We start from the raw sequence: 26,589 nt of genomic DNA on the forward strand, positions 1-26,589 counted from the left end.
TCTGGTGTGGCCTTTTAAGATAGTTTAATTGGTGCATTGTTGCTTTGACCTTTCATTGCAATCGCTGCAATCGCATGTTGATCAGCACTAAAAGCCGTCGCACCTTGAATCTAGAGCGAAACAGATAAGAAGATTGGTGGCTGCGTTTATTACTCTCCGAGTTACTTTTTACAACTTTCCTTTTACTTTTTATTTCACAACAACGATTTACTCACATGCAGTCGCCGCTGATTGTCTATCTGGAAAGATAGTAAGAAGCGAATGAGCGGGAAATGTTTACAATTTAGTCGCACGTAATTTTTTGTTTGAAAGATTTCGCATATCAGCAGGCTCTAATTAGTTTATCAGTATTTAGTTTAATTTCGGAGTATTTACTTTTCTTGTTTATTACTTGTGGAGGGTTCGGGGGAGTGTTTAATTTTTACTCATTTTCAATTGGGAGCAACATTTTGTAGATAGGGTTGAGTCGAATCCACAGTAACTGCAAATGAAACTAAGGTGCTAAGCATTAGGAAAGTCGCGGAGGGCGCAATTTTGCCAGCCTCTTCGTTCCTAAATTGTTTTCCGCCAAATAATGATCCAAATGCTCAAAAAAGTGGTCGTCGGTTGGCAAAAGGTCCGGTGAATATGGTGGATGAGGCAGAGTCTCATACTGCAATTCGTTCAACTTTTGAATCGTTGTTCTGGATGCATGACGTCGTGCATTGTCGTGAAGGAATATCACACCATCTCTGTTGACCAATCTCTGCCGTTGAATACTCAAGTTTTGGCGCATTTGCTCGAGTGGGGTACAGTATTTCTGTGCATTTAACGTTTCTCCAGGTGCTGTAGGCCACCAAACAGTCACCATTACCTTCTTCGGATGGAGGCTCGGTTTCGGCATATGCTTCGGTGGCTCATTAGCATCTAGCCGTTGTGCTGATCGGCGACGATTGTCGTATAATATCCACTTTTCATCACATGTCACTATTCTGTGCAAAAAGGGATCGCTTCTGTTGCAGGAGGGTAAAGAACTGCAAATTTACTATCGAAGCGCCACGTTTTACTCCGTAAGGGCATGCGAGCTTTTTGACCTTTCCAAGTTGCTGCAAGTGCTGGGAAACTGTCGAATAGTGTGAGCCCAGTTTCTCTGCAATGTTTCTCACAGGCTGATTCAACTAGCACACGCAGCTGTCGTTATCAATCGATGGTCCTGGATGTTCATGTGGCTCACTTTGAAGGTTTTCGTCGCCTGACCGGAATATTTTGAACCACCGCTGTGTGGTTCGTTCGCTTACCGTAACAGCTCCAAATGCGCTGTTAATGTTCCTGGTCGCCTCCGCTGCTTTATGACCGAGTTTGAACTCATACAAAAAAAGTATACGTTTTTGGCTCCTTTTTAAGGTTTTGTGTAAAACAAAACCTTATTAAAATCGATTCAATGTCTGTCTGTCTGTCTGTCACACGCACTTTTCTACAAAACGGCTAAACCGATCCGAACGAAATTTGGTGGACAGATGGGAACTATGAAATCCCATGCATACAGCGAGTGGGATAAATTTAGGTGGAGTTTAAAGGGGGCTCCTCATACATGCAAAGGGGGGGGATTCAAAAAAAAATTTTCATCGGATATAGTCGTGTAGCGTATCAAATGAAAGGCCTCGATTTGTACTTTCCGAGGCTGACATTAGTTTCAGCGTGAATTGTAAAGTGCGTGAGTAAGGAGTCAAAATGTACACCTTTAAAGTGAGACAGGACTCATTTTCGGAAACTACCCAACCCAAAAATCAGGGTGGCACTTAGATGAAATCTAGGCCTCAAAATATGTCCCATTCCGATTTCTGCTCACATAAACTTACTGATAGTCAGAGTGAAATTATGCGGTGTTTCCAACGATTAATTAATTGAAGCAATAAAAACTTGTGGTTTTTTTTTTTCGTTGGCGTGGGTATTTATTCTTGCAAATACCGATATTTCGGTTCCCTTCATCAGTGCAAACAAGTTTCAAAACTTGTTTGCACAACAAGTGGTTCCCGAAATATCGGTTTTGAAACTTGTTTGCATTGATGAAGGGAACAAGTGGTTCCCGAAATATCGGTATTTGCAAGAATAAATACCCACACCAACGAAAAAGAAACAACAAGTTTTTATTACTTCAATTACTGATAGTATATTACCAACTTTTGCAAATTTACTGAAAAACCCCCCTTAAATTCATCCTATGACTTCCGAACTTGTACCAGCATAGAGGACATATATATGTGCTAAATTTCATGGAAATCTGGCCATTAACGCCAAAGTTATAGCAGTTCAAACTTAACAATTTCGCGCGAATTAACTGCTTCCAAAGCCATGCAAATAAGATGCTGACGTCATAATTAACGGGAATTATTGACATTCGCGTGAAATATTAAAGTCGCATTTATGAAGAATCTATTTATCTGCAGCCCTTTTTAAGGTTTTGTGTAAAACACTTATGTGGAATCTAATTTTCGAAAGATGTCCCATTCCGGTATCTGCCTAAATAAATTAATAATAGTACATTATCAACTTCACGTCATAATTAACGAGAATTGACATTTGAGTGAATTATTAAAATTCCATTCGAGAAGAATCTAATTCTCCCCAGCTTTTTTTATATTTGATGTAAGTTACATTCTTGGCATTTGCTAATAATATTAAACTCGGAGTGTGAAGCGCATGAGGTTAACTATTATCAATGCAGGGGTTTCCATCAAATGGTTTATTTACATCGCTTTCTAAAAAGTAGAGGACATGTGATACAGAACTGTCGTGCACTCGTCGCTCCTCACATCTTTTCCTTTTTCTTCAGCCTTTGTCCCGTTCACAAGCGGGGTCGGCTCGTCGTGACCGGCTTCGTCATTTTATTTTATCAAATGGCTGATCAGGATGTAATCGCGAGGCCTTGAAATCTCCATCCAGGGTATCAAGCCACCGTTGTTTCGGACAGCTTTTTTGGTTGCTTACCATTAACTTCGATGTTCAGACAATATTGGTAAATGAATTCTCGTTAGCGTGAATTACGTGACCACACCATCGAAAACAACTCTCTCGTGTGTGAAACAAAACCTTATTAGAATCGAGACGGTGCCTGTCTGTCCGTCTGTCTGTCACACCCGGTTTGTTCGGAAACGACTAGACCGATTGTAACGAAAATTGGTGGGAGTATGTAATCTGGTGTTCCCTTTACATGCAGTAAGTGGCGCCATCTTTTGTTAAGTTTAAGGGGGCTCCCCATACATGTGAATGGAGGGTGCAAATTTTTTTTTCACAGAATGTAGCCATGTGGAGTATCAAATGAAAGGTCTCAATTAGTTCTTTTCGAAACTAGTTCAATATTTGATATTGGGTGAAACATAGGGGAGTGAGGGGTCAAAAATATGACCCCCAAAAAGTGTAACAGGTCTCGTTCTCAGAACTTATCCAACCGAAAAATCTGAAAAAAATCACAGTGATGCATCTCTACGAAATCTAGGCCTCAAAATATACCCGGTTCCGATATCTGCACAAATAAAGTTAATAATAGTATATTTCCATATTTTAGAAATTTACCCGGCACCCCCGCCCCCCCTTATGTTCATGCCAGAAGCACAAAATTTGGCATGCATAGTGAAGAACTTAATGCACAATTTGGTCAAGTTTGAAGAAAATCCAACTATTATTAACAAAGTTATAGGAGGTGAAACTTTACAATTTTTTGTGAATTTCGTGCACTCTACAATCTGCATGACGTCATCATCACATATCAATTCGTCAATACCACAACGAAATGAGTTCTTATGAATTGGGTCCCAGAGAATTATTTTGTTTTAGTTTTTTAGTTATTTGTCAACCAGACATGTGTGTATATAATATATGCGTGCTAATGAACTTTGCGGATAGTGCCTAATTCAAATAGATATAAGAAGCAAATCGTAAATATGGGTATGATCAATTTATATACGTGCATATATGTGTACAGTATTCGGAAATAGGCAGCTTGTTTGTTTAGGGTGAGTGTAATATCTATGGCTGTAATATGTACGTATGTCTCGAGTTTGGAAAAATATGGAGGAATATGTTGGATTTATAGCTATATACGGATAGAAAAATGTGCGTTGAAATGTTATACATAAGATGAACACAAAACCTTTATACCGGAAGCTTCCGGTATTCCGACTTGCTTATAGTCAGTAAATTTTAGATTTGGGACGTGCACTGATACGTCGATCACAAAGAACATCAGTTGTGGAATGCCATGTTGCGTTAATGCGTGAAGCAATTTCATTACGCAGTTCTCCATTGGCTGAGAGCATTGAATCGCTGAGTTCTGGCAATGGCAGTATCCTGTCCCTCGAGATATTTATATCGCTCACTTCTGGCAATGGCAGTAACCTGCCCAGAACTGAGCGATTTAAATATCTCGGGTCAATGTTAGCCAAGGGAGAACGTTATGCTCCTCACATAGGGAAACACAAAACCTTTTATACCTGAAGCGTCAAGCTTCCGATTTCCCGACTTGTTTCCTTTTCATTCACTGTTATCACAACGATGGTCAAAACCGAAATGACTCCTTGATTAAATGTAGGAGTATTTACATTTAATTATCCGACACCAACAGCGCCAACTGGTGGTGGTTTCTTGATTTTTTAACTTCATTTGATTGCCAAATCGGCCATTTCATATGCAACAACCTAATAAATGAAAGATCTCGATTAGTACTTTCCGAAACTGACATCAGTTTTGGCGTGAATTGCAAATTGCGCGGCTAAGAAGTTAAAATGTACGCACTTAAAGTGAGTCAGGACTCATTTTCGGAAACTACCCAACCCATAAATCCAGGAAACAGTCCAGATTTGAACCCCATAGAGAACTTATAGGCGTTCATAAAACAACGACTGCAACAAAGATCGAAAAGGAACAAAGCAAATCTAGAAAAAAATTTTAGAAAAGATTTAGCTTAATGAAATTCTGGACGATTTCATTGAAAATTTATGCCAACCGATGCCCGCACGAGTTGCAGAGGTGATTAGGATGAAAGGTGGTCATACGAAATACTAAAGACCGACAATAATAAAAAAAAACAAAATTAATTTCTTCTAATTTGATATTTAAATATACCTTCATTTATCTACTTTCATTAAAAAAAATTGTTCAACAAATTGTTTGTGTATATGTTTATTTTCGACGTTTTGCTGTACTTTACTATTAACACACAAATCTTCAACGAACGTACCTTTTCCCTCAAAACTTCAGCTTTTCTTTTCACCATATTCTTTAAATAGAACTTCTGCTAGTGTAAACAATAAGAACTTCACATGCAATCACATCAAACACAACTTTATTCTCCAGCTTTATGATAAACCCGAAAAAACCCTCTTGAATTTGATTTTTCTTTCACACTCGCAGTGTGAACATTTTCTTGTCGGGCATTTAATATAACCACTTACCAGTGCTAGTTCCGCTCCCTTGTCTATAATGCAAGGTCCACGGACACCAAGGTCAAGTTAAGACTGTTCCGTGCGAATGTGAGATGTGCTATATGGTAGTAGCGAAATGGAAAGTGACATTCGCTGCCACTTGAAGGCTCCAAGAATTCTGTCTGCATCATATTATCGGAGAACGCGGCTTGATACTGTTACACACGAAGAACTTGGTCGGCACACAGGTCTGCCACCCGATGCAGGAAGCAGCAGTGGCAGTGGATAGTCATACATTAGGAGGACTTTTCTCAGCCGCCTTTTTTTGCAAATTTTTTCCTACTAATTCGATAGAATATAATTTCAAGAACCATCCCTCAAAATTTCAAATCCAAACTTACAATTTTTTTTTATGAAGGCAAGATCGGAAATTTCATACAAGTCAATACTTAACAAGGAGACACAAAATAGCACGTTTTCCATATGAATTGTATTTGTGACACTGCGGTTTTGAGGATACTTTTTGAGATTGCTCGGACATTTATTATTCGATTTGCTTCATTCCTTTCTTGTTTCATTCTTTAGACTTGTCTTCATAAAACTGCATTTAAGCTTAATAAGTTTTTTACGTTCTTCTGAAACTTTCAACACGTTTTTCAAAACTTCTCGTTTTTCTCAGGAGTTACTGGATCGATTTTAATAATTTTTTTTATCAGCATGATCACACACACACACATGAACACTCGTCGTTATGCCCTGAACTAGGATTATTGAGTTTTGTTAACAAAAAATCCCTTGTTTCCATGTTTAGTTTAAAAAAATGAGAGCGATTTTGATATTTAATTTTTTAAAAGCTGCCAAATTCTCCTTTTTAACCGGTCCCGTTAGTTCTAGTTCTGGCTATAATTACATGTGTTCTAAACAAAATTGCATTTACATTTGCTTTTTCCGGTTCAGGGTTTGGTAAAAAAATAGGGGAAGTTGGATCAAATTTCGAAAAAAATGGGAATTTTGACGTCTAATATAACCCTGTGTCTAACAATAACAAAAATTTCATTAATTTGAAATATTTAAGACTTGCCTTTTCTTTTCGCTTGTAATATTTATTAACCTTGCAAATACTGACATTTCAGGAACCACTGAACCACACTGAAATGTCTGTCCCCGTTGGACCGTCGGTGTTCATCTGCTCTAAGAGTTCGTTGGCGGCGTCGATTGGATCCAGGTCGTCGTCCGGTTTTGCAAAGCAGAGCACTTTCACCTTTGCGTTCCTGATTCAGAACCGCAAGTTAAAGTCCACCTTTTCTATTTTCTCCAGGCACTCTCCGTTTATACGGAGCAGAAAAGGTTGGCTGTTTGTCTGGGGTTTTGCAGGCGCAGGTATTGGACGAGCTTGTCCTTATCCATGCGGATTTCGACAACTAGATGTTAGCGATCGGCCTCCTGGCAATCTCGTCGTAAGGGATGACTTTGAGTTTTACTCCCTCCCAGGCGTCGCTGGTCTTAGCGATGCACGAACGGAGAAAGCCCCTGGAGAATCGGCTCTCGCAAGCTATAACGTGGAACCGACGGACCACCCGAGAGGTGTGTTTGCTTTGACGTCCAGGAGATGTTCAATGACCATCTCCAACAGCCTGGCCTCAACATTGGTCCACATCTCCGGCATTAGTTTCCCGCTAGTGGAGTTGCCATCCGCCAGCGCCACACGTAAGATTTTGCAGTTCATGGCTCGTCGGCTAGCTGTTCCTGCTTACTTTTCTCCAGAGGTTGCCTAGCGTCCGAGTCTTGCCAACTCTGCTCCGCTTATGTTTTTGTTCGACCTCGTCTTGAGATCGATTGCGTTTGGGAGTGGGAGCTTTGCCTTCTGCTTCTTTGCCAGGCGTTTGCGGTTAAATTCCTCAAGAATTGTTTGATATTTAGCGAGATCTTTTTCATCTCGCTCGTGGACAGTATCGGCGTCTTTATTCTTAGCAATCTTCCTGAGAATGTGCATGGCTTTCTTGTACTGGCTCTTGAGCAGGCCATCAGTGGACCTTCGCTTCTTAGAAGGTTTGCGGTGACCGACGTTATTGTCGGTCTTTACTTTTGAGGGATTCCATTTCATCGAGGGTTTTGGGTTAGGAGTACTTTGTCTGGTATTTGCTACAGCCAGCTTGAAAGCAGTGGATACCAGGTTGGATATCATTAGTCCGTCTGCCGCCTCGCTCCAGGAGGTCCCCGCGGTTGGTTTCAGAACAGCGGTGCTACGGTTCACACTGATTGTACTGCTCTCGACGGCTACTGTTTCCTGGCTGGATGCTAGCTCGCCCTCCGATGATGCACTTGGCATCACCACCTTTTCTTCTCCCGTCGGTTTATTATTTTTTTTTATAATTGGGTCCATGTCTTGGTCTCACGAGTAGTTCGGGAAGAATGTCCACCCTGGCTAGCTTGGCCACCAGGGTAAGGGTCTTATTTGAAAGTGAAGGTGCCCAAAGTATTTAGAGTTCGCATACTAAAGACCAAGTATCCTATTGGCCACGCAGCCCTCGGCATTAGCACTTTTTCAAGTGTAGGAAGGACGATCTCCGGGCTGTTGTTTCGGCTCGTCCTCCCGCCAGATCCACAGGCTCGTTAGTTCGATGAGCCTATTTCCAGCCGGGCCCTACAGACTCCTATCCGAAGAAGGTTTCCAGTGGCCATCGCGTGGAGGTCGTGTGAAGACTTGCCGAATTATGGAACTTTCACCTGAACCATAATCAGGCCAGGCCACCTTGTTACCGGGTACCATTAAATAAATTTTGTCGGTGAGATGAGGTAGATCCCACTGTCGACGAGGAATTCTTCTTATTCCCTAATATAAACCGAAGAAATTCCTAACATATTTCGCCATAGATTCCGACAAATGTAATAAGAAAGCACTATTTTCACGACATTATCCTGACTACGATGTTGAAGTTCTAAGACCGCACTAACCGGTGTAACATCCTCACGTTCTATTATTTATACCTATCTATCTGCTTCCTCTTGGCCGAAATTATCCAGACTTCGAAACCATCGACATCGTTATCAGGGACTGTCCGATAATTGAAAGTTGCAGTTGAAAGGCTCGTCCTTATTTAAGGTATGCATGGCATTTCATTAGTAACACAATTTTGAAGCCAGCACTTTAAAATTAAGTATCGAATATGGAGTACAGTTTGATTTTTCTACCACCTAATTCTTCTCATGCCCACTTTCGTTTTGGGGTTTGCTGATTTTAATAATTCTATCTTCGTTTATTTGTAACTTGGATAGTATTTTTCTTCTGGTGGAGTTAGCATGACCTAAAAAGGATTTGCAATCTATTTGTTGATGAAGCTCGTCCTGATTAGGGGACAAATTAGGGATTTCTGAAATATCTGTTTTTCCCTTTATTTCTAGTTGCGCTGTTTAGATTCGTTCCTAATGCAAATTGTTTCTAGTAGAAAATCCCTCAACTTCGTTTTCACTGGGTGCTACTTGTATTTGCCGCAATTCAAACTTTAGAAATGAGTTCACCATATCAACACTCAGTTGCAAACATAAATAAATTCGTGTGCACTTCTTGCACATGAACATGCTGATGTTATGTGTTATTTACTCCCCCACAAAATGGGTCAATGATGGTAAACATGAACTACTTTAATATTAGGAATTGCATAATTCTTTGGTGGTAGATGGTTGGTGTCAGCGTACCAATTGCATCATTATTCCGTTGGTGCTTCTGATACTTACGTAATTGTTCGTATCTCCTAGGCGCATTGAATGGTGAAGTAGAAACTGATTAATAGGAGAAATAATGAGGTTCACTCGTAAAGCTTGTGCATGCAAAATTCGCACATTGAACGCTAACATTGCCCATTTGCTAGGAAGTGGGTCATTAGATGTGTAGCAATCAATTGAGTTCATTCGAATTGGTTATACTTGTACGTAGTTCTCTGGGTTGAAATTGGGGAATGATTTGGCTTCAAGTGATTCCTACATTACCGTCTTTCGTTCAACCGCTCTGCTTGAACACATTGGGTATCTCGTCTGGCATAGTGTCCGGCACTTGCGCAAAGTAGGTTCAGGCACTTGGGAGAATACTTAATACTAGATGTCAGGTTGAAACATTTGGAGTTAGGGAACACAATAAAGTTTCTGTCGGTTATAGGTTTAAAGGATATGCTACAGTTTATAGGTAGAATATAACCCGTAAAGGAGCACGATAGTTCTTTTAGGACGCTGTGCGACTTCCCTTGACTTAGACGACTTTCCTTATTGCTTTATTTCCGAGCTATTACAATCTTGGCGGATGTCGGATTTTACATGGGGGCCGCTGGTAGGTTAGTGGGAGAACCCGTAGAGAACTCCCCGCTACATCGGACATGCACCTGTAGCTGACAATATTATAGGAATTACAACCACAAGACGCCAAATTTCTCATAGTTCATCTTCCATTTTTCATCAATGATGAAAAGTGATGACTTATTTGACGGGGGCGTTCTCCGCAACTATTCGCTTATGACACAAAATACCCACTTTGGTAGACTAGGCTATGAACCTTTGCCAAACGATCAGCCAAAATTCTGTCAACGGCAACAATGATGGTCAAGGTTTCATTAAATTAGGTCGATATCTCCAGTTATTAAGCTTCTCCTGACCTCTGCATTTATAGTGGAGTATTCGAGTTGCTCCTTTGATTAGTCCCGTAAATTGACGAGTCAACACCGAGCTCAAGGTCACTTTTTGGAAAATTTGTTGCCTAGTTGATAGACGTACTGTACTGGAACATGACTTAGTTCCGGGAAACGCGTTATAAACGCGCCATGGAGTCTTTATATGTACCCTGCTGGATTCCGTTCCAAATCGATACCCTTCATTCCAATATCTGCGCAGTACTATTATTTAAATTATAATAATATTACATTTTATTTATTGGTATTCAAAAGTTATGCGCGTTTTGACCGCGGTGACGAACAGTAACTCACTGCCATTTTTATTTTTTATAATTATCTATTAATTACCGCGGCAAGTCTTATTAATTTTGAGGGGCAATTACCGGAATCTGTATTTAATAACCGCGTCGCGTCTTCTCTCAGAATTTCTAGACTTTCCCAAGGGTCCAAGGTTGTCGTTCGGTTTGTATGTCAGTATCTTATTTGCATGGCTTAAAACGCAGTAAATTTGTGTGAAATTGAAGTTTGAATTGCTATAACTTGGACATTGATAGCCGGATTTTCATGAAACTTGGTAGGCGCGATACTGTCCTCTATGGTGGTGCAAAATTTGGTACTCGCAGGATGAACTTCATGGGGGTTTTTCAGTCAATTTCTAAAAGTTGGTAATATATTATTAATAAGTTTATTTGAGCAAATATCGGAATGGGGCATATTTTGAGCCCTAGATTTCATATAAGCCCATCACCTTCATTTTTTTTCAGATTTTTGTTTTGGGCAGCGCTACAAGGATGCCGTGGTTAAACTTAAAGTCTCCGTTGGAGTAGTAGTGTCCCACACAATCGTTCTCAGTCCGCCATTTACTAATGGTTGCCTGCACTTATTGGAGAAGCAAGATGGCCCCCCTGAACTGTAATGCAAATAATTGTCGCTAGATGACACCACACTTGGGTTAGTTGAAAATGATATTTGCGAATTATCTTCAAAAAACATAAAAACCGTCGTAATTGTAAAAACCTTAGTGTTCCCATGATGAGTAGGTCCAACTATATCGAAAGACGCATGGTATTCATTTCATTCACTCCTCTAGCAGCAAACGGTTTTTTTTTTGCGATTTCTGAAAAACTACATTTTTTGAGTTACGCCACGGATGCGATACATATTAGTATGCCTTAAGGGGGTCATCCCGTGTGAAGGCCGTTTTTTTTGGCTTTTTTTGAAAAATTATTTTGAAGGACTGGATAAAGATAGAAACGTGATTTTTTCACCATATGTTTATTGATATCTCTAGTATATGTGATAATTTTTTCAGCTTGATTTCGTTGCTAATTTACGGAATAGGTGTTAATTTATGCACCCATCTCCAAAAAAAGGTGTTTTTCTGCTGCCACGCTGGAGGGCGCTGTGTTCATCTGAGGGAAAAATACTAAACGGCATTTTAATGTGGACAATATTCCACGGTCCGCAAACTAGGATAATTAGAAAATATTAAAAGGTAAATTTTTGGTGGGCTTTTAAACTTAATTTTTTGGATTTTGGTATTTTTTTACGGCTTTTTTTATGAATAAAAAAAAACTACCCGTCCGATTGCAATTATCCTAGTTTGCGGACCGTAGAAATATGTACTAAAGAAGTCGTGAAAATTTCAAAGAATTTGGTTGGATAGATTTTGAGCTATGGTGGCAGCCGATTTTCAAGATGCAGTTTCGAGAAAAACGCATTTGAAAATTTAAATGTGATTACCAACAGTAAAATTTTAGCTCACCATTAATCTGCTATACCTGTTCCATAGAGAGCACCCTCCGTTTCTTCAAAAAAGTCTTGTAAGGCCGATTGTTGCTCTCTGGTGTCAATTGTGGCTCTTTTAGCGGGGTCAGTCGATTGTCGTTCGGACCGCCAAATTCGCGCTTCATTACGGCGGTCGGCATAAACCTGACATATGTGACCAACTTGACATCCCATTGTCACTAGGATTTTGAGAATGCCATTGAAACGTTCACTGAAAATAATTACAGCCAGAAAAGTGGCTATTTCTACGACCTTGGCCCCAGAATGAAGGTGTTTAGGACCGAAAGTTCAGATCAATGCATTTAACGACCCATTGTTATTCTGGGTCTCTGCTCCTAAACATCTGTTCAAGAGATCATCTCGTGACAAATCTTCGTAGATTGGTTTGATAACTGTTTCAACTTCTTCAGTCAAAGGTGCCTTCTCGTGGTGAAAACTATCCAGTTCTCCTTTAGCTTCCGCTTTGCGCCATTTACACCAACTGTCCTCGCCTGCTGGACAATTTTGATGCTGAGGATTTTCGTCTGTAGAACATTTATGGAAGAAAGTTTCCCAAATTTCTTGCTTCATTCCTTCTATCGAATTTGCTTGTCGACGGATAGCCAGCCCAAAAAATGTAATGAGGTCCTTATCGGTAAGTTTTCCAGCCCCTTTTCCACCAATGCCTTTGTGATTCTTCTTTGCATTTCTAAGCCGCGTTCCCATTCTTCTCTCGACATGTCCTACGTATTCCTTTTTTACTACTACGTATATTTTATTATTTGCAGAAATTTGCTGAAATACCGGAGAAAACTCCAGCAAAATCCAATATACAATATACAAAACTTGTCGCAATTGGAACATCCATATTCATGCTTGCTAAGAGTTTCTTTGCTGATGTTGATGCGAAGTCCTTTTTCTTCTCTGATAACTATCGATTCCCATGAAATATTCGTTTGTTAGTGCGAGCATGACGTTGAACGTTAAAGCGATCTCCTTTCGTACGATCCATTTAAAAAAATCACTGAACACACAAACAGCACAATACTTACAACAAAATATAACTGATTATAACTTGAACGTCTTTCAATGCTCACTCTAGACTGGATTATCCTTTTTATTCCAAACAGCAAATAAGTTTAGACAATTGATTGGTTTTCCATCTTTTTATATTTATACCTGTGTTTGAATTTGTAAGGCTCAGGTAAAAAACTACCAGGTAAAAAAAGATTCGATGCTCTTTCTCATCGAGTACTCTAGCCGCGGCTGCAAACTCCTTACCTGTTTAACCCTGTAATTTCTGAAGGACTCGGAATATCGGAAAATCCCTTTGCCCACATATTCTCCACTATATATAGATACAATTCATGCCAAAAAAAAAAAATCGATTTCTCCAACCCGACACACGGGATGACCCCCTTAATAGACGAAAGTTTTTGAATATGTTGAGCTTAATATTTTTGTATGTAACATGTACATATATCTGAAAGTTTGGAAATTATTGAAGGAATATTTTGAATTTATAGCTATCTCTTTTTCTTCAGCCTTTGTCCCGTTCACAAGCGGGGTCGGCTCGTCGTGATCGGCTTCGCCATTTGGCTCTATCGAATGCCTGATCTGGTTGCAATCCCGAGGCTTTCAAATCCCCATCTAGCGTATCAAGCCACCGTTGTTTAGGTTTGCTTTTTGGTCGTTTAACATCGACTTCGATGTTCAGACCAATCTTGGCAAGTGAATTCTCGTTGGCACGAATTGCGTGACCATACCATCGAAGACGCCTCTCTCGCAACTTTTCGACGATCTTTGCAACCCTATAACGATCGCGGATATCCTCATTTCGGATGTCATCTAAACGTGTGACGCCACTAGTCCAACGTAGCATCTTCGTCTCTATTACCGCAAGACGCCGTTCATTGCCTTTTATAGTCGACCAACACTCAGAACCATAGAGAGAGACTGGACGGACGACATTGCGGTAAATTTTAGATTTGAGACATTCGTTGATATGTCGATCACAAAGAACACCAGTTGTGGAACGCCACTTCATCCAGGTTGCGTTAATGCGTGAAGCAATTTCATAACGCAGTTCTCCATTGGCTGATAGCGTTGACCCGAGGTATTTAAATCGCTCAATTCTGGGCAGATCACTGCCGCTGACAGTGATTGTGCCTGTTTCATGGGTATCGGTCGTCAAAAATTCAGTTTTGTTTAAATTCAATCTGAGAGCGTGTTGCATGAGGCGATCATTCCACTTTTGAACAAGTTGTTCGAGATCATTTTTGCTATCAGATGCTAGGAAAACATCATCTGCATAAAGCAGTGTGTAGGGCGCTGGACGTTGGATATCTTGTGTGACGGTGTACATAACAAGAACAAAGAGGAGTGGTGAGAGGGCACTTCCTTGATGAATACTAACAGAGACACGAAGCGGTTTTGATACACCCGCCATACTTCGAACTTTACTTTTCGGATCGTGGTAGAGCAGTTGAACCCAGCGCACGAGTTCTTCTGGCACGAAGTGTTGTCGTAAAGCATACCAGATGAGTTCGTGTGGTACACGGTCAAACGCTTTCTCTAAATCCAGAAAGGCAATGTAAAGAGGGCGATGCTTCTCACGGTGTTTCTCCATGAATAACCGCGCAGCGATTATTGCGTCAGTAGTTCCGCAGTTCTTGACAAATCCGACTTGATTCACGGTTATTTCAACGATTTCGCGAATACGGTTGTCAAGAATGCGTTCAAAAATCTTCATACTATGGGAAAGTAACCGGATCAGACGGTAATTTGAACATTCTGCTGGACTACCTTTCTTTTTCCATATTGGAACAGTGGTACTTTCTTGCCAGTCAGATGGTGTTCTTCCTTCCTGAATAACCCGGTTAAAGAATTCACTGAGCCACAGTGTTGGGTCCCAGCTCTTCGCTTTCCAGAGCTCAGATGCGATGTCGTCAGATCCTGTTGCTTTCTCCGACTTCATTTGTTTTATTGCCTCCTTGACTTCAGTTGCGCTGACAGTGAAGTCCTCGGTGTTTAACGTAGGTACCTGTCTTGAGACTCAATCCTACGGCCCTTTTCAAGCACGGAATGATTTTGTGACCACAATCAGAGCCCCGCTGAGACAAGCGCAACGGTACCAGTCTATACCAAGTGCATGGCTTAGCATTAATACTGGTGGAAGCAAGAATTACCTAAATCTCTACCGAACTATGGAGTACGGCATCCGTGTTGATACGCAACATCACGTCGAGGCCCGAAGGTCTCTTCTCGCTTGAGCACAACTACAGCCCCCATGAAACTTCACAAGGGGCCAACCGCAACCAATCGAGCTGTAGCTGTACGACAGGAATTCTCCTGAAGTATAAGAGTCCAGGGGCTACCTCGGTTCCCATGGTACCAGTATACCCCTGGTAAGGTTTCGTGATCGAAGCCACTTCAGATGAGCCCCGTGCAGACTCGGGTCTGATCGCCCTAGCTAGGCCTTGGAGCATTCGCCAACTGCATCACGGCCGGCAAACCAATGCGATACAGCGGTTCCCGGTGCCACCACGTGGAGGTTCTCCTTGACCACTTGGTTTTGGTTCAGCCGACAGGGTTGCCGCCCCGTCTTCCTCCCTGCCACCTCAGAGCACCAGTTGCGCTGACAGGTGGAACTGCTCCAAATGTCGTCAATGATTGTGGAAGTGGAGGATGAGCAAATTCTTCAGTTGAAATCTGCTCCAAGTATTCTCGCCATCTATCCGTTGCGGTTCGACGGTTGGTAAGCAAAGTACCGTTCTTGTCATTAACGCAACAGAAGTGTTCGATATCCTGTGTACGTTAATTACGGCTTTTAGCAAGTCGATACAGATCTCTCTCGCCACCCCTAGTGTCCAGTTTATTGTAAAGATTTTTGAAATGGTTCGTGCGGGTGACAGCGACCGCTTTCTTTGCTTCCCGGTTCGCAATCTTATAAATTTGCCAATTAGCAGGCGTTTTATCTTCGAGAAATTTGTGGTAGAGGCGTTTCTTTTCACGGACCTTCATTTCAACATCATCATTCCAAAGCCAAGTATCTCGGTTGATGTATCGCTTACCCGGCTTGGTGACCCCGAGGGTTGCAGGGGCCGCTTTGTGGATCGTGTCTTTCATTTGGTTCCATGATTCTTCCACATTCGTAATGGTCGGCAATCGTATGAGTGAGATCGTTTCCATTTGATGCGCCGCGAGCCAGTGCGTTCCCGCAGGACGGCAAGCAACGGCCGATGTTATGGTGCGGTGGTAAAATATCTCGGCGTCTTATGAGAATATAATCGATTTGCGTTTTACTGTTCTCACTATATAATGTAGGAAGATGAGACAATTGTTTGATGAACCATGTATTCATAAGTATAAGGTCATGGGTGTCCGCAAAATCGATTATACGCTCGCCACCCTCATTGCGCGCTCCGAACCCCTTTCCCCCATGGCACCAGTTACCGTCTGCCTTTTCACCCACATGACCATTAAGGTTGCCGCCAATGATTATATAGTCGTCAGCAGGCACGTGACAAGTCTTTTCATCGAGAAGTTGCCAGAAGGCGCCTTTTTCGAAGGGCTCTTGCGAGTTCCTCGGTCTTTCCAATTAGAGTGTTCGGACTAAGTTGCTTACGTCCTGACGCCGTCCATGCGTCAAGAACCCTTGCCCATTTCTCGACAGGACCGGGGCCCGTCCTACCACGTCGACTGAGGTGGACGCCCTAGCATTTCTCGGAGGCTTGTGACTCAATCCAATCATCATGTTTGTAACGACATTGTATTCATTTTCTTGGTCGACCTGTCGCGGGGCCTGTCACCAAGAGAGATCAGGTAGGATTTAGCATAGTAGAATAACTCCAACTATACTCTATTTATCTCTTTCCCTGATCTCAGCATTTTATTTTTGTTTTACTGAGGATAGTACAGAGTACGTTGCCTTAAACCCTCCTCCTTTACCGGGGCTTGGGACCAGCATACTATGTTAATAGCATGGGGGAGTTCAAATTTATAGCTATCTGCGGAAAGAAAAGCGTGCATAGAAGGTTCCTCACATAAGATGAACACAAAACCTTTATGCCTGAAGCGCCCAGCTTTTGGTATTTCGACTTGTTTTTTTTTGATATTGAAAACCAATTTTTCCGATGTTATGGCCAACGCTATTTGTAAAACGAAAACGTTCGTTAGTAGTGCGTATTTTACGTTCATTGTTCATCATAAAATACTACAGTTATGTAAACAATATATGTCGGAAATCCACCGCTCATTGTCTCTCGTTGGCTTTTAAATTTGATTTGGTTGTTATATTTTGGTTTTTATCCAGGTTTTAACGTTTAACGTTCTCTTCACAATATATAACCTGTTGTGGTTGTGGTTCAGCTCAGTTTTTTTGCTAATATTGTTGTTAATATATATTCACCATATATTGATGAAGTTTGACGAAGGAAACAGCACTGATTATGCGAGAGTCACTCCTGTAGAGCACTTAATAGTAATAAACCTTTTCGCGCTCTAGTGCAATTTTCAAATCAACCCAATACAAGTTGTATCTAATCTTTTCTGAAGGCAATATCAGAAAAGCTACAGATTTCATTCTATTTCCCACGTGAAAACCCATTCTACTTTTTAAATTGCGTTACTAGAGAGAATTAAGCTTGTCTAATTAGAACAATTTACAAATAAGTGGATGCAAACAGAACGTTGTACCGCACGATGAAAATTAAAATGCATCCAGCGCTGCTGCTGATGCCTCCAATCTGAGGAATCGTCAGATAGCATGATATCATCGCTGAATTCATGTTTCAAGTTTCTAACTTTTGTGACTGTAGAATGTAGTTCCAGTGAATATAAATATTTCTCAATTCAAAGTTTTGCATGAAGTTAGTGTAAATATAGGAGTTTGTGATTTGGGTTGGAGACGGTATGAAATCGCCATAGCCAAATGTACCTAGCGAAGGCTTAACGGGTTCAACATTCAATTCTTATCGGCAAATTGAATTGTGACGCGAGGTGTTATTAGTGATCCTACATCAATAGAAGGTAGTAATTAAAAGAGTGTAATCAAAACGTGTACCAGTACTCATTCTGATCGGTTATCATACACATGTAAGTACAAATGTCGAGCAGTTACGTTTATGTGCAATGAAACCTTTACTTGGGTGTTTTGAACGTAATTAAATCCACAGGAAATGTCGAACGTCTGCACGTGGTAGTACTGCTAGTATGCATATTTTCTCGTGTATAAGATGAAAACTTCACCGAAAAGTTCTTCTTTACAATGAGGTCGAAAGCTATGTTGCAATCGGCATCCTAGATCTAGCTATAAAAATGTGATCAGTGTCCTTGTTGTCCTTGATGTCGACGCTGTATCAATGGGAACATGGGACTATCTCAACGCCGACATCAAGTTGAGGCTGTTCCGCAGCTATATCAAACTAGTACATGGAAAGTGACCATTGTTACTCGAAAACTCCAAGCTTTCATCAATTCGTGTCTGCGTTGTATCATCGGGGTAGTCTGATTTGTGACAACAAGGAATAGAGGATTTCGTCGTCGTACGAGCCAGATACTCTTGGGTTGATACGAAGGCGAAATTGATAGTGATGGCAGTGGCTACACATTGAGGAAGGGTGTCAACTCCATTGCGAGTTATACCGTGTTATGATACCTATTACTACTACATTGTAACATGCAAAGAAAAAAAGAATCATGATTCTTTCGAACGAGTATTACTTATCATTTAGAAATCTATGCATGCTAAGCACGCTATTGCAAAGAATCTAAATAGTTATCACACACAAACCCAAAGTATTTTTTCCTGGCCAAAGCCACGCAAGAGAACAGGGAATCATAAGCCTAATAGATTAGTAAGCAATAGTCGGCATCGCCACTCGGGGGCTCTCCAGAATTTAGAATTTTGATTGCTCCCAAATCATCGATTGTTGCTTGGTTTGTGGACTAAAATTATGGGGCCAAGCCTCGTCCATGGTTATGAACTGAGAGGAAAATGTGCAGGTATCTCTGTATCATTGCCATTATTAACAGCGCAACAGCCAGAGTGCGATGATAATAATAATTGGTATTCGATCATGGTCTGCCTTAATTAGAAACTCCAGACATCCCGATTTTCACTAGGGTCAACCAATTTGATATTCCTATAAACTGTCTGGGGTCCTGCCCTATGTCCATGCTCAATTTGAGGTAGGGTCTTCCTCGTCTCCTTTTATAGACTTTCCGAGCTGTATCATCCTTACCCATACGGATTAAATGACCCGCACATTGCAAACTATTGAGCCGAATTTTATCTACAACCGTGACAACCGGTGATAGCGTTCATAAATTTCCGCGTTGTGTAGGCTACGGAATCGGCCATCCTCTTGTAGAGGGCCAAAAACTCTTCTCTCGAACACGGCCAAGAGTTCGCAATTATATATGAGAACTGGCAAAATCATTGTCTTGTACAGTAATAGCTTTGGCTCTATTGTGAGACGTTTCGAGCAGAACAGTTTTTGTAAGCTGAAATAGTCTCTGTTGGCTGCCAATAACCAAGAGGGATCCTGTTGTTTCTATCTGGCCACGCACATTGGTCAGGATCAGTCTTACCGAATTCTATTATGGCCGTGTGCAGTTTCACCCTGTCTATGCTATCATAGGCGCCCCAAACAGTGAGAATAGCAATGTTCTGCCTCCTGTAGTTCATTTGGAGATTGAAAGAGGCACATTTGTCATTTGGTTCCAAGTACATTTTCCTTGGACCAATAACCCCGGCATCCACTTCCTCGGCTGTGCGGGATCCGTCGGTGTACCAAACAATCAGTTGTTGGTTTAAGCCGTATGTCACAGCCACGTTGTCCCCGCTCTCCTCGTTACTTCAACGTGTTTCAGACTTATTATCGAAGTGAAACCTCGTCATGTTATCCCCTGATATCAATGATTCGGGGTATCGCATAAAAAAAGTATCAATCTTCCTTCGATTTAAGCAGCTCCCCACTTTACTGATACTCCCCGTCATCCTGAAGATTGTCCTCCTTGCCTGAATTTGTATTTGCAGATGGAGAGGGGTTAATCTCAGAACGACCTTCAGGGATGCAGTTGGGCATGTCTTCATTGCCCCACTGATACACACGCAATCCAGTGTGTGTAACCCCCAGCTCTGCAGCCCTCTTTTTCCTGCTATTATCAACCTGCAAGTCATCAGAGCCCTCCTAGCTTTCCGACATGCGTGTTCCAGAGTAACTTTTAGTCTTGCGTAATTCCCAAACATTTTACCTCTGTTTCTCGTTTCAGCTCCATGCCATGTAACTTTATGGATCACTGGTGATCAAGTTTACGTTTCCTAGTAAATGGTACTATGGTGGTTTTGGATGGATAAATATGCAGCCCGCCTTCCTGCACCAGGCACTAGTAACCCTTAATCCACTTTGGATTCTATCACGTAGGGTATCCTCATATTTGCCCCTACAGATTAAAATCATGTCGCCAGTGTAACCCTGGACCTGTATTCCAGTATTTGTTAGCTCATCCAAGAGTTCGTCCACTACCATACTCCACATGAGCAGTGACAGTACCCCGTCCTGTGGACAACCTTGGGTAGTATTCATGACAAAAGAATTTGTACCTGTCGGTACTTCTATTTGCCTACTCTAACATTTTGCCCATCCAGAAAGCCAGAGTGTTTTCCACTTCCTTGTGGATCAAGGCATGTTGTACCTCTGTGTTACTGAATGCTTCTTCGTCTTGCGCGGTAAGCGTGTTGACATTGATGTAGAGGATTATGCATTAGAATTTTGATTCTAATATAGTTGTCTATGGCCGCCACCGTTTTGAGTACGAACGATGTTAGGCAACTTGGCCTGAAAGATTTAGGGTGAAAAGGACGCTTTTTGCCCGTTTTGGGAATAAGGACCAATTTTGCCCGCCTCCATGCCCTTGGTATATACCCCAGGGCTATGCTGCCGCTTACCACTCTTAGAAGAGATTCTAAGATGATTTCTAGGATTAGTGCTGGGAAGATGCCATCTACTCCGGGTGATTTCAGTAGTTTAAAAGTTCCCAACACCCACTTTACCCTAGTTTCCAAGCATACCTCTTTTGCTAGTATCCAGTTCTCTTTTCTTCCTCTTTTATTCGTCGTTGGGGTACCAGGCAGAATGTTGTCGCCTTCTGCGGTGGGATAGGACCCCGGAAAATGAGTTCTGAGAAGCAAGGATACTTTGTTCTCCTCATTCTGAGTAAATGTCCCATCTTCTTTTTTCAAACAGACAGAGCATATTGCCCCGTTTTTGGTTATAGCTTTGTATAGCCTGGTTGCTTCTGTGGTTTGTTGGATCCCTTCACAGAATTCCCTAAAGCGGTTCCGTTTCGCTTCCCTGATCGCGTTGCTATACGCAGCCAGTACATTTTTGTATCTTGGCCATTCTGGGATTTGTTTTGTCTGCTTGAAGAGTTTTCGTATCTCTGCTCTCATTCTGGCTACGTTCCTATTTCACCCCTCCCTTGATGACTTAACTGTCTTAGCCAGAGCCATATTTAACCAATTTGGCTGTAATTCTATCGGCTCCTGGCTACTTATGGGCTTTAAGCCGATGAATTACACGGACTGGTCCTTCCATGCTTGATGGTGGTGGGAGCATTTGTCCGTCGTGTTCAGTTGGCGGAGCCTCTAACTCGCCGATATTCTGGTTGTTGAGCAGTTCACCAAAATACTCAACTCAATACTCCAATATGCCGATTCTGTCGGAAATCTAATTTACCTCTTTGTTTCGGCGGGATGTGTATTGAGGTGTATAAGGTTTTGTTGGTAAAACTTGCGCGCCTGGTCTGGTGCTCCCTGTACTTCTTGAGTTCATAAACTTGTTGGTTCTCCTAGGCTTCTTTTTTCTGTCTGTCGCTTCTTCACTCGACGCAGTTCGGGATAGGCCTCTACAGCGTTGTCCGGTATACGGCATTCTTCCGTTCCGTTGCTAGCTTACATTCATCGTCGAACCAGCGGTTTTTTCCGATTGGGGCCAAGTATATTTGTGGGCGTATCAATGATAACGTTCTTGAGGTGGTTGTGAAAATCATTTGTTGATGCCGTGTTTGCAGGACATTTGTTGAATGCGGTTATTGCGGCATCTACTTCCGCCTTATAGGTGTTACAGAGGGCTTTATTGTGGATAGGTCGAGTATTTACTCTCACCTGATTGTCAGAGGCGATTGTAAGTGATGTTGTAATTCACGCCCGAAGCGCTATGCCAACGAGATAGTGATCCGAGTCTATATGTTCTGACATTCATCAATGCTGAAAGTTAGTGGTGTTCAATCAACACGTGGTCAATTTAATTGAAATTGGTCCCGTCTGGAGAGGCCCATGCGTAAACCAGGTACTTCCAACAACCTTATCGTGCGACATTGCTAATTGAAAAATCTGCAGTCCGTTATCATTGGTATCCTTATGTAAGCTATAGAAGCTAACGTATCGTCTCAATACGGGCTCCATCCCTACTTGGCTGCTAAAATATCCAAGTATGATTTTGATATCGTACCTGGGACAGACTTCGTTTTATTGCCTCCTAGAAGGTATCTTTCTCCGACTCTCTAGTTTCCTCTGTAGAGGCGTGAACATTAATGAGGTTTATGTTTCTAAATTTGCTTCGCAAGTGCAAAATACATAGCCTTCCGCTTAAGAGTGTGTTTTTAAAGCCGATAATAGTAGCTTCCAATTTTTGGTTGACTAGGAAACCTACTTCGAGCACATGGTTCACTGGATAGCCAGTATAATATGTATATGGTGTCGGGGCTTTTCTCCAAGAAACCGGTCTCTGCCCGACGCGGCTCTTGCAACACTGTTACATCAGCCTTATATTGGGACAAGGTATCGGCTAGCTGCTGGGCAGCATTCGGTCTGTACCCAAATCATTATTCCGTTTTCGTTGCTGGGTTCGTTGTTGTGAAATTCATCCTGTCCGAGGCTCTTTTCATGGATTTGTGACGTCAGTTTTCCATGTAGGGTTGTCAGGCCTACCTAACCCCCAACCTGGAGGACCAGTTGGTATAATTTGTCAGGTTTTTAGGAGCGGGAGACTCGCCTTCATTCGTTTTCGCCTGCTGCAGTTCTTCATTAAAAAAGAACTCCTAGCGATCACCACATGGAGACGGAGATAGGGTTTGTGAGTAGAGCTGTTGGAGGCTTGGGACCTATACTACCCTTTGGCCGCTGATGATCCTAATCTTACAGTTTTACTCCTCAATAACGCGTCACTGTACTTACATCTTCAACTTCTATTCTGAACGAGATTCCTTTCAGTTAATTGGAATATACAAATCCTTTTAAGTCCGTTCGTTAACCAACTGTAGGTCTACCCTTCACTCCTCCTTCCTATGACAGTTGCATTATTCCCACCAATGTCAACATCTTTTTTTCTCAACATGCTATTTTGGTCTCAATAGCCAGGCTAATAGAACTAAGGGTGCTGAATGTAAAGAGTCGTGAAAGGTATCAACAAAAAAGGAGAAGGAAATGTGCATCACTAATTGCTAGTGCACAGAAACACTCATTCATTCATAACAGATTTAGTTCAGGTGGATAGAACGTGTCCTAGCACACTGGCAATTAGAGATGCACATTTCCTTTCTTCTCTGTTAGAATAGCTTTCACGGATTTCACATCGCTTTCGCTTGGATTCTGTTTGGAGGATGGAGGAGTGAATTGTTGGCTGTTGATTGTATGTTGCACTTCTCAGAGAAATTAGGAGTCTTAACTAAGAACACTTTTCAGTGTATTTCATGTCAAGAATGTAACTTTTCACGTACTTGTTATGTTCGTTACATCTGCATTTTTTTTTTATTTAACTATGTAAGGAGTGCTGGGATTTTCTAGATGATGTTTCTGTAAAATTGATGTTGCCCGCAGATCAGATTGTGTTCGTTCGTTCTTGCGATTTTATCGTTTTGTCGGAGATAAATAAACAAGTCTTGTGCTAATGAGTAGTGAAGTGGATATTGTGGTGTCTATTTGGGAACATCGTAAATTTTATATTTGGGCAAGCGTTGCATCTTGAGTTTTGCAGCTTAAATTTCGGTACAATGTAAAAGCAAAGCATGTTCTGTGGTCGCTTTCTGTAGAACGTATTTGTTTAAATACAAATACGCATTCAATTCTTCATAGGGAATGCATACTTTGTGCTATTATCGTTATCGTTATCGAAAAACCCTGATAAATCGTTAAATATAAGATTGCTTAGTTTGGTGTGAAGCGTACGATCTCTGTGTTCGTTCCTTATCAAACGGTTCACCTTTTCACCTTGTCTTATGCGGTGAAATATTTACTAATCATTTTCAGTCTTCCATCAGCATCAAAATTCATACCATCTCATTCCCTTTCAGATAATCTCGAATTGCCATTATGGAACTATTTCCGGCCCAAAGTCGACCATTACTGGCCGATTATTATTCAAATACATCAAACGAAGACGAGGACGAGTATTATAGAAGCGAAAATGATAACAGTGTGACAATAACCAAAGGTGACATCGCTGGCGATGACATCGTTACGAGTAATGGCAGTAGAAGGAATCGTCATCAGTTTTCAAATCGTCGAACAAAACGTTATACGCGTTGTGTAATAATCTGTGGTGCCCTAGTAGTCATCTTACTTTTGATATATATTCCGTTATTTAGTAATATCCAATCAAGGCTAGGTATGGATGTTTGCATACAGATCAATTCTAATTCTTCCTGCATGCATGAAAGCGAAGTTGGTAAATATTATAGAAAATGTTGTTTAGAAAAGACAAAACCCTGGATAGATATATTTGTTTTCTCAAAGAAAATACATCATCCACAAAGTCAAAATTCTTTCCTATCCACGAAATGCATTACATCGAAATGCAATCAAACTGATTGGGTGTCGTACACAGTATGTACAGTACTGTCGCTATCAAATTTACTCACATTCACTTTCATATTTGCATATATTTCATATTCAATCTTGCTTCCTTCTTCTTCGTATCTTTCGGATTTAGTTCCGGTTAAAACAAAGCAGATAATTTAACATTTCGAACGTTTTGATGTGATTTTTCCCAACAATTTGTGTGTTAAAAGTATTGGCTTAGCATGTTTGCATGCGTGTTGCTTTGCACAATTATCTTTTCGATTGAATTTTCAAATGATACTAATTTAATTCATTTATACTTTTTCAGTACCGATACCTGGCTGGGGATTCAATACTTCGAGGACTGTATCGGATTATGTGTTCCCGGATCGTGATACAACTTTGATAGAACCGAGGAGTGTTTGTCATAGTAACTTTTTCGTTTTAATTGTAGTGTGTTCGGCTGTGGATAATTTTTCGAATAGGTAATTATGATTCTAATTATTGGGTTCTTGCACATGAAATGGCCGATTTGGTACTAAAATTTGAAACGACTGTAAAGCTTACAAACATTTTTTTAATTAATCAAAAAAGGTGCCAGTCGATTCAAAATACTTTTCCCAGCGAGATAAAAACTTGGTAGTCGGTTGGCGAAAGATCCGGTGAATATGGTGGATGGGGCAGAGTCTCATACTGCAATTCGTTTAACTTTTGAACCGTTGTTCTGGATGCATAAGGTCCTGCATTGTCGTGGAGGAGAATCACCATCTCTGTTGACTAATTTCGGCCGTTGAATACTCAATTTTGGGTGCATTTTCTCGAGTTGGGCACAGTATTTCTCTGCATTTATCGTTTTTCCAGGTGCCAAAAAAAGGGGATAACTCCAGCTGTAGACCACCAAACAGTCAGCATTGCCTTCTTCGGAGGGGCTCATCAGTATCTAGCCATTGTGCTGATCGGCGACGATTGTCGTATAATATCCACTTTTCATCACATGTCACTAGTCTGTGCAAAAAAGGATCGCTTCTGTTGCAGGAGGCTAAAGAACTGCAAATTTCCATTCGAAGCGTCATGTTTTACTCCGTAAGGGCATGCGGAACCCATTTGTCGAGCTTTTTCACCGTTCCAAGTTGTTGTAAGTGCCAGGAAACTATCGAATACTGTACGCCCAGCTTCTCTGCAATGTCTCTCACAGACTGACGTGTGTCGGATTTGACTAGTAAACACAGCTCGTCGTTGTCAATCGATGGTCCTAGATGTCCACGTGGCTCACTTTGAAGGTTAACGTCGCCTGACCGGAATTTTTCGAACTATCGCCGTGTGGTTCGTTCGCTGGCCGTATCAGCTCCAAATGCGCTGTTAATGTTCCTGGTCATCTCCGCTGCTTTATGACCGAGTTTGAACTCATACAGAAAAAAGTATACGTTCTTGGCTCTTTTCCATCTTTTTTTCCATTTTATTCAGTGTTATCAAAACGATGGTCAAAACTCAAATCACTCTTTGATTAAATATAGGAGTATTTATACTTCATTATCCGACACCAACAGCGCCAACTGGTGGTGGTTTGATACAGCAAAATCGCAGCTAATTTCACTTGATTGCCAAATCGGCCATTTTATTTGCAACAACCTAATATTTCCGGTATAATTTTAGGCTTAAATGAATTGCAGCTTGTATTTTTGCTTTTGGGGCTAAGGGCCTTACAGGTTCATGGCAGCGGTAATTCATTATACGCTGCCTCACCATGTCGATAGTTGTTGACCTTATATATACTACGTATATTTACAAATTCGCAAAATGGAAATGAAAAATTATAAAAATTACTTTATTTTTCTGTGTGATCTTCCTTAACTTCAATGCGCTTATTCCAACAATTCTCTAATTTAAGGATCCCGTCCTTCTAGTGGTTTTCTGGAGGATC

General features: G+C 41.2%; 1 protein-coding gene across 4 annotated transcripts in view; it reads left to right on the forward strand.

Annotated features, from left to right (window-relative positions):
• Nucleotides 1–26,589, forward strand: part of LOC119648261 (beta-1,3-galactosyltransferase 1-like) — a 35,765-nt gene that overhangs the window by 1,094 nt on the left and 8,082 nt on the right. Inside the window, exons 1-3 of one of the 4 annotated variants that reach the window (XM_038049911.1) lie at nucleotides 23,710–23,876; nucleotides 24,182–24,555; nucleotides 24,997–25,153. In XM_038049911.1, the coding sequence (XP_037905839.1) occupies nucleotides 24,201–24,555; nucleotides 24,997–25,153 (512 nt within the window). In that variant the 5' untranslated portion in view covers nucleotides 23,710–23,876; nucleotides 24,182–24,200. Of the gene's footprint in view, nucleotides 1–23,709; nucleotides 23,877–23,901; nucleotides 24,112–24,181; nucleotides 24,556–24,996; nucleotides 25,154–26,589 lie in introns of those variants that run through there. The other 3 variants (XM_038049910.1, XM_038049909.1, XM_038049912.1) reach the window with 3 other exon arrangements.

The sequence above is a fragment of the Hermetia illucens genome, chromosome 2 (genome assembly GCF_905115235.1).
Source record: "Hermetia illucens chromosome 2, iHerIll2.2.curated.20191125, whole genome shotgun sequence".
Lineage (NCBI taxonomy): Eukaryota > Metazoa > Arthropoda > Insecta > Diptera > Stratiomyidae > Hermetia > Hermetia illucens.